Source organism: Centruroides sculpturatus, unplaced genomic scaffold (genome assembly GCF_000671375.1).
Source record: "Centruroides sculpturatus isolate CEXI.00-Female unplaced genomic scaffold, Cexi_2.0 scaffold2412, whole genome shotgun sequence".
NCBI lineage: Eukaryota > Metazoa > Arthropoda > Arachnida > Scorpiones > Buthidae > Centruroides > Centruroides sculpturatus.
In genome coordinates, this window is record NW_019386708.1 from 733 (window position 1) to 10578 (window position 9846).

General features: G+C 31.4%; 1 protein-coding gene across 1 annotated transcript in view; it reads left to right on the plus strand.

The window, feature by feature from the left end:
* Window positions 1-4597: 4597 nt before the first annotated feature.
* LOC111615639 (ras-related protein Rap-1A) overlaps window positions 4598-9846 on the plus strand; it is a 15683-nt gene continuing 10434 nt past the window's right edge. Inside the window, exon 1 of the mRNA XM_023357057.1 lies at window positions 4598-4707. Within this exon, the coding sequence (XP_023212825.1) occupies window positions 4651-4707 (57 nt within the window). The 5' untranslated portion in view covers window positions 4598-4650. The remainder of the gene's footprint in view (window positions 4708-9846) is intronic.

Below are 9846 nucleotides of genomic sequence, written 5' to 3' on the forward strand. Positions count from 1 at the left end.
TATTGCTTGTAAAGGAAGCAGCTAGTATACAATAACAATATGTAATACATTGATATGTTAAAAATAATAAAGCCTTAAAAAATGGTAAATATATATGTATGATAAAATGAGTTTTTGTGGCCATTCAGATGGTGTGTTTAGCCCGTGTCACATCCCTCCTTATTTTCATTTTGCTCCAACATGAAGGCAATACTGGGGACTACTATATGCATATCCTCTCCAGCTTTGGAGTCTCTTGAGAATTCACTCATGGAGAGTAGCTTATCTGATATTATCTCTTGAGACCACTCTTGCTTGGAGATTTTTAGCTAAGAATTTTTTGCTGTCTTGAAGGATTGGAAGCATTTGTGTGTATTATTCGATGATTTACAGTAGAAATAGTTTTGGTTTGGGATTAGTTTGAGTTATCTGGCATTTCTCATGTTGCATCATGGATTCATGTAAGATTCATGTAATAGTACAGAAGTGTTTGTTTGAACAGCAATTGATTGGATAGATTTGGTTACTGCAGCATACAAAGTCTTGATGTATCATTGGATGCACTACAATCTTTCTGGCCTCAACAAAGGTAATGTTCCTTAAGGTTTTTACTTCTTGAATTTATTTTTCCTGCTGCCACAAGGGGCAAGTACAGTACGTAAATAGGAGGGATGCATTCCCTTGACGTTCACACAAGGGTCAGCATTTCCTGTGGTACCTTTCATGGCCTGAAAAACCACATTTTCCACAAAGATTTGTACCACGGCATGATATCTTTGAATGGCCAGACTGTTGGCATTGATAACAGCACAGCAGATTCAATATATAAGGAGGAACTAAGTATCATAGGTATCAAGCAATCACAAAAGAAGGTAACTCGGATGTTAAATGTCAGGATGGCATTCTTTGTGGCAATCTGTTGCCTGTCTTGATGAATGTTAATACAATGGACTGCCACTATACCTTGAGCAGATAGTCCATCAAGAATTAAAGCTTCTGGCTTGGAGAGGAGATTGTTTATTGATATCACCCCATTAGAAAAGTTGAGGATAAATGATAATTGGGATATTGCTTAACATCATCATTGTCAGGAATTCTTCATATCGGACAGTTTTGACAAAATACCAAGTTTTAACTTTTGAATTTTGTGAGGGTTGCCAATGGCAGACTCAACTTTTGGATTAGAACGGGGATAGAGCCCCCAACATACATTCAGTATTTGAATGTAAATTAGAAAGTGTGGCTTCACAGGTTGAGAAAGATCAGTACATGGTTGTTTTTGTTAATGACTCCATAATTTAAAAAAATTTGAACTCCTGGTGACCCTACCTACTACTGAGCTCAACAAGGGAATTCCATGCAATGTGCATAAGCAACACCTACTAACACATCAGGGTCTCTTCAGAGATATATCCTCAATGTACCGAGGCAGAAAACTAATCTATCTAACGTAAACTGATCAGTTGACTCTGAACCGAGGTCCAAAAGGACTTAATGACTAGCCAATCGACTCAAACTGAGCCTGGTTTGAGCCTTCTATTTATCCAAAGAAGCATGCTTGGGATGTTTTATTGCTCCTCAACTACCAGGATCTCCCTTTCTGGCATACACGTGGCAAAAACATGGGTGGTGAATTCCACAGTAATTGGCAACAGAAAAAGGACAAACAGAAAATGCAACAAACAGAACAAACATGGAAGACAGCACTACATCAGCCACTCCCCAAACAACTGCCTAAGCCAGGGGTGTCCAACCCGCAGCCTGTGGGCTGCATGCGGCCCAATAAACATGTAAACAAAACTGACAAATGTTTTAATTTTTTTATTATTTATTTATTTCAACAGCATAAACTCAAAAAAGAAGTTTCACAAAACCGTAAACCTTTATTCATATTTTGTTTTTGAGTGGAAAGGAAATATTTACAAATACTTGGAGATGTGTGAATGAGGAAGTATTATTAAATAAAGCTGGAGTTGTGACTCAAAGGATTATAGACCCAAATTTGGGAAAAGGAGAGAAAGGTGAGAAGGACAAAAGATAAAAAGTAGTGAGAAAGGTTAAATAGATCTTCTGTTATGCAAATATTGACCCTTAATTTTCCAACCTTTCTTACTTCTTTATCTTTTGTTCTTTCTCTCTTTTTCCCCTCATTTGAGTCTATAATCCTTTGAATCACAACTCAAGCTTTATTTAGTATTTAATTCAGCACTTCAAACAACTTTTTTTTATTAACATAATCTAACGTTAGATTACATTAATAAAAAAGACTGCATGTTAAAGGTTAATAAGTGATTATTTTTAAGTAAGTGCAGTTTGAGAAGAGTATATAGCCTAAGTTTATCTGGAAGGAATAAGCTTTCCAATAGTGAAAGAATTTTAAAAATTGGTTTGGTAAATTTTGGGATTACCTCTAACAAACAAACATTCTTTTTATATATAAGTATTAGATTAAATTTAAATATCCTGTATTCTTCATGTATTAATATAGACTCATCCTTGTTACTGTGCACAATAGCAGCTTGGTAAAGATTTTTAAAACAGTATTTTCAGTATAACCTTTGTATAAAGTAAATAATTTTTCTTATTTGAATATGCAGTAGAGCATCAATTTATCCGAATGTCGATCAACCGAAACATCAATTAACTGAAAGCTTTCCAGTCAGCAAATTTAAATTTCTGCTAGTGCTGTGGTGCTGCAATCTTTGGCTATGTCTTGGGCTACTCCAATATTATTTTTGTTGGTGTGCATATTTTAGCTGGAAACACTGGTGTGACCATGAGAGAGTACTTAAGGACGTGCCAGGATTTGAATGAATCTCAACACAGATAGGTTAATATATTTTTTTGTACATAATCAGTTTTCCGAACAACCCCAGTTCCCAATTGATTCGGATAATCGATGCTCTACTGTATGTTGTTAATTAGTGAAAAAAGAAAAATATCAAAATATAATGTAAAATTAAATTACATGTAAATAATTCAATAGTATATTTATTAGTGATGGGACCGATAACAAAATTTCTTCAAATTTTGATTCAATTCTGCTGAAAACTCCTGATTCTGATACAATTCCAATTCTTTTGAATAGTTTCTAAAGTTTACATTGTGTAGAAAAATTAATGATTTACATTAAGATCATGGTACATTCATTAATAAATAAACATTAAGCTTAAGAGTGGGAAAACAATTGGGAAATCCAGAATCAATCTTTAGAAAGAAACATGAAAATTCTCCATTTATATGTGGATATGTATGCTTTTATTGTGTACTACAAAATTAATTTGTAATCTTATTTCAGATAAAGTTAATATTGCAACATTACCCCGAAGAAATTACAGCTAATTTCCTTTTACTCAAAAAAACTATCCCACCATCCATGTCATCTAAAATCTGCCATCTTTGGAAACTGCTTCATTGGCTGATGCAATGAAGCAGTTTCTAAAGTAGGGGAAGGTAAGTGAGAAGATGCACACTATTTTTCATGCTTCTCACAATAATCTTATTTAACACTAAATGAGGTTTGGCAAATGATACAATGAGCTGAACAAATATCATCATTATTATGAGTTAACCAAGTTTTGAATTTATTCACTTGAGCCAGGTTTTCCTAAATGTATAATTACATGAACATTTTTTGAGTAAAGAAGAATCAAACAAATGCCTAGACTGATTCGTCTTGAAAAATCAATTTTTTAAACTCAAGACGGCAGTAAATTTAGCACAAATAATTTTTACTTATTGCAATTGTTATGATTCACAGTATCATCTGTGAATCATGACAAAAACAATTCTATTGATATATAAGCTGAAACTAATTTAGCTTGAATAACATCTTGAATATTTTTTCAGCAGCACTTTAATTTTTTTAAACAAATGTTTTTGACCTCTTTCCATAGGTCTGCATCAGGTTTAACAAGAAGATTCCAACTAAGACAAAAATGTTTCTTTAATTTCAACAATTTTTCTTTAAACAAACAAAAATGTTTGTTTTAAAGAAATTAAAGTGTTGCTGAAAAAAAGTATTTAAGGTGTTGTTTAAGCATTTTATAATTATAAGTAAACATATTATATAAAATCATTTTTAATATTTAGTATTTTTTCAATTTAAATATAATTTTGTTTATATTTTAAATTGTTTAGCTGACACTTAAATATTTTTGTTGATCACCAGCCTTGATTTGAAACTGCTGGTCAAGCTGTCAGAGTGACATTTGGGTTGCCATCTAATCTCCCCTAAAATGGAGACAGTTAGTTCTGGCTGAGTATGATCTCTTATCACTCTGACTACATGAAAGAAAAGTCCACCACAATAGATGTCACCTAATGCGTGGGTTGTTGCATGTTCTCTGCTTTGTGAAAGCTTCCAATAAACTAATATTTAATTATCAATATCATAATTTAAAAAATTTTTGATCCTAAACTGAAATAATTAATTAATTTTCTTGTTAAATGTGGAAAAATCATTTTAAGAATTGGAAATTGTGAAGAGGAGATTTGCTTGATTCCAATATCCAAAAAATGTCCAATTTTTCTGATTCCTGATTTTGATTAATCATCCCATCACTAATATTTATTGATAAATTAGACTTATATGAAATATTTTCATTTTAAATTTGAAAGTTTTTTGTTTTTTATTTTTTTAATATAGCAAATTAGAGATCATCTCTCAATATGCGAGAATACAAAATTGTAGTTCTTGGCAGTGGTGGTGTAGGAAAAAGTGCACTGGTATGTATAATTCAAATTTTAATATATTTTTGAAAAATATTAAAATCATAATATATAAAAAGCATAGGTAGTGTCAAAACAATAGACATTACATATTGAATTATTTGAAAACAAATTTTATTTTAGAAGTTTTGTTTTGAAATTATTATAAAACAAATAGAATAGATTTAATTATGTTTAATCTAAAATGGTTTTGATTAAAACAACAATCTCTCACCATTTCAATCAGTCAACACTAATGTAAATCAAGCTAATAGTTTTGACTATTTTAAACAGTCATCTTTGGAATAATGTACAGTACATTTATAATCAGTGGAAAAGAAACATCATTCTTGAACACAAAGTTAAAATGAATGAATGAATGAAGTTGTTAAAAATACACTTAAATCGATGCAAGAATACAGTTAAGAGATTTCCAGAATAAAAAAGGAGTTATCATGCTCTCATCTCTAAAATTTATTGATGCACCTTTGATTGTCAACTTACATATTCTAAGCATTCCAGATAATTTAGAAGAGATTTTTCCTAATTGATCTAAGCACCGTTGTATTATTCCAGTTTATCTCAACCCTTCTTGCAATGCAAAGAAATCTAGGGGAGTAGAAGAGGAACCTTTTGAAGAAAATGTTAGCTTTATTTGCATTAAAGTATTTACTGATTGAAAAGGTTGTGAAATTATTTTGATAACTCATTCAGTTGGTAGTGATTCTCTTTTTAATTAGATTCTGTAAATAATCTAAATGTAATGTTTATGGCAATAAAAAAATTAAAAAATGAATACTTTGTCTTAAAGATGAGATTTGATACAAAACTGTTAGAAGGATATTCACATGTTGCGTAAGCATTTGAATGGAATGGAAAGTGAAGAAAATCTTCTGATTATTTAAATAGTGGAGATGATGTAAAGTCAATATAATCTACCAAATTGCTATTGCAATATCTGTTTATATAGTTTATTCCTGTTTTTTATAATAATCATTAAAAAAATAAATAAAAATTTAGGAAAGTTTAACGCAATGCTTATGATTCTTTATATAAGAAGAGGAAGGATCACAAATGGTAGAAATTATACTTATGCAATAGTTCAATTATCATTTCAAATTTTGTAATTAGAGAAATTTAACTTAAGTACCAAGTACTTGTCATTCAAGTAAAGATTATCACATATTTTCCATCATTTATTTTTATTTTTTACAAATATTTTCATGCATATTAAACACCCTTATGCATAAAGATGGTTTAATATGCCCCAAAAAGTCTGCAAAAATAAAAATAATTGCTAGGGTAAAAAGGTGTTATAATCTTCAGAGAAATTTACTTTAAAATGTCTAGAAGTAGAATTAGAATGTAATATTATTTATCAATGACTTAAATAATTTGCAAACTTTTCTATATATAATGTAAATGCTATGTGTAAAAATGTTCATGTAAAAATTTTTTTCTATTGTGATCATAAAACATCAGTACAAAAATAAATAAAATGGTAAGTAGTACATAGTACAACTTTAATATTTGACTAAAATTTTGGATGTTAAGTAATTATTTTAAAAAATTTAGATTTAAGATTAAAAATACCAAACCTCTGATTATCCAACTTAATTTAATTAGTCCATGGTGTGCATAGAAAGAGGAAAAACACAATCCAAAAATAGTCCTTTTATTTTCAAAAATAATGTGTAGAAATTAAAATTTTGTGTTTTTGTGTAATTCTTACATTTTTTTTGTAGCATAGTAAACACTAGTATTGTGTTTACTATGCCACAATTATAAAACAGGACATGGTTTCAAAAAACAAATCTTACATTTTTACCAAATTACTGTATTTTGATTTTAGGTCTAATAGAATATTTTTTTAACTATTTATAGTGTATAAATATTTTTTCTACCCTCCATTTGTATTCTCTCAACAAATTTCTAAAGTTTCATTTGTAAATTCAAGACAATTCCCATAAATGTTTTAGATTGTTTCTTGGAATGTCAGTTGAGCTTGAAAGCTTGAAAGTCTATTGCTTATACACTGATGATGAATGTACAATTTCCCATTCTTTAAACTGTCCATTGACAAGATAGATAAAATATCTTGACGATACATGGATAATATGGAATTTGATGTATTTAACAATCTGTTCTGCTTATGATACTTTACAAAGTTGGAGATTCACTTACAGTATTTATATAAATAACAATAATAAAATATGATTGAAAAGGTTATGAAATTGTTATTTTGATAACTCATTCAGTTGGTGGTGGTTCTCTTTTTAATTAGATTCGGATGCTATTAAAGTTTTCTTATCAAAAGCAATTTATCAAAATTTGGTATCAATTGTAATTGTTGTTTCTTGAAAATAATTTTACTTTTATATTTACATCTGTTACTTACGATCCTTTAATAATAATAATAATAACAACAACAACAACAAAAATACATTTCTCAACTATTTGACTGGATTTGGGTCTTAAATATAGTCCTTCCCACAGTCTCCCAATCCTATACTTAAGATGGAATGTTCAGAGGTATTTATGTGAAATACATGTTGTTCCAATAGTTCAACCTTTTAGCATATGGATATCAATTCTATCATGCTCTAGTTTCTTCATATATTTCTTGAATGACTTCTAGAACTCCAACTAAAATTGGAACTATGACTATCATCTTTCACAATTGTTCAAATCAATTTACAGTCCTTGTATTTAGTTACTTTCTGTAATTGTTTTTTCTTCACCCTTTTGTCACCTGGGACTACCACATGTATAATCTACATCTTGTTTTTTCCATCAACATGTTTTTTTTCCTTTTATCCTGAGGGTGCTATATTAGGCCAAATATACTTTTAGGTCAACTAAAAGGTCCTTTGTGTACACCATGAAATTACTTCAGAAATCTGATCTCTTTTTTAAAAAGACAGCAGACTTCTGAAGGAAAGCTAAGGGACTTCACCAGGGCTCAACAAATTAGAATCCAGATGAACAAGTCTACCTGAGCAGAGACTGCATATTCACAAATGAGATGCAGAGGAGTTGCCTCAGCAGCTTCACAAAAGCAGCAAGAGGCCAAAGAAAAAAGTTTGTCAGCATAAGTGTGTACAGAAGTGTACTAAACTGATCACAATACTGACCAAAAGGTAAACATAATTTCTATCAAAAGACTGGAAATATTTTAGTTGCCTGGATAGCATTGCTTAGCAAAATGTCTTGTTTTGCTTTAAACCAGGAAGTTAACATTCTTAGAATGATTGATTGAAGGTATTCTAATCTTTAAAAACTCAAAGTATAAGGAATACCAAGAGCTGGTGTGGAACCTACAAAGTTATAAGAAACACCCTGTTGACTAGTAAATCACTTATCCTCATGTCCTAGCACTCATAAGAGAAAAATACTTAGTCAGAAACAATGTAGCTAGTTTTATTAAAAAGTCATTTATGCTCAAATTACACTTGTGCCGCTGTAATTTTGGATCTGTGTGTAAACCTATATCTAACCTAACCACATTATATCCTGTGAATGAAAGGTCACCTTACCCATATGCCAGTCAAGGTGAGTGGGTAAGGAAACCAGATAATGGCTGTCAAATATAAACTGAGGTAACATTCTGTCAAAACCCATCATCATCTTTTATCATATCCTTCAGTAGAGCAATTGATCAGTACACTTGAGCCTATAAAGGGCACGCCTTACTCCAGCCTGAATGAACAGATGCAGATCTGGAAGACCTAATACATCCTCAAGAGAACCATATGGGGTCATAGACATGGCCTGAGCATGCAGTCTAGCTGCAAACTTTGTAACCTAAACAGTCTTTTTAGACTGTTTCAAAAGTGCCCTAGGCCAGTGTTTCTCAACCAGAGCCATGTGGCCCCCTTGGGGTCTCAGAGCCTGGTTGAGAAACATTTCAAGTGAGCCACAAGCCAAAAATCATTTTTTGGAGAGCCAGAACAAACTTTGGGGGCCACAGTCAGAATAAAACAGTAAAATTATATGAAAACAATTAAACTTCAATAAGTAAATTATTAGAGTAATGTGTATAAATTATTAACATATGTTTAAATAGAATACAAAAGTAAATTTGATTAAACATTTTACATTCAAAATTTATTTATCATCAGAAATATACTAACACTAGCAGACCCCGCCACGCGTTGTTGTGGCTCAAAATGTATCTATTATAAATTTATAACACTTCCCCGTGGGGGGGAATTTTTCGAAAAATTTCTTCTTAGTGTACATTCTGTTGACATACCCTATTAAAATGCAAAAAACCGCATCTAAAATAGAATAAATAGAAGCAGAGTTCTTTACGGTAAGCCTTAATTCTAACCATCTCCCTTCAGTGGGGGGAATTTTGACACGTACAGTGGGTGATCGGTTAACGAACATAATCCGTTCCAAGACTTTGTTCGCTATCCGAATTGTTCGTTAACCGATTATTGATTTACCATAGGTTTTAATGGGAATTTGATTAATTCGTTCTGGAGACTCCCCAAAATAAAAAATATAGGCTATACTTTCTTACTACGTTTATTTATATGTAATAATAAAAATACATACGTACACAGTCTTGCGTTAAACTGAAGAAACATGACTAATAAGTCATGTTTTTTCACTTTGAAAGGGTTAAAGGATCTGTCTAATGTTGATTGCTTTTCTCTCTTCTTCAGGATTTTTTGTAAGTAATTAATGGCATTGCAATTGTAGAAATCCCCAAGCCTCAACCTGGTTTGGATACCATTTTAAGACCATTGTTCTGACATCATCCCACTTCTTTACAAGATCTTTAATAGCAGATATCGGCATAAGTCCGCATTTTCAGAAGAAAACATATCTCGCCGAGTTTCTTGGTGTTCTTCATTCAAGAGTTCTTGGCATTCTTTTGTCATCAGATCCATTTCAGGTTCCATTACGAACTCTTCGATGTTCTTTATTTCTCATATGTGATTTTTGTTACTCCTTTAGCTGCTTGAGTCTTCTTGATTATATAGTATTTTTCTTAAAAAAATGAACTGCGGCCTACTGTAGACCTGTTCACGCCATAGTACCCAGCAACATTAGGTATCTTCTGCCCACTCTTTACCTTTGCTATTATACTCTCACCTTACAAAAAAAACAGACGCAAAACTTAACGAGTGCCTACCCGACAGTCTC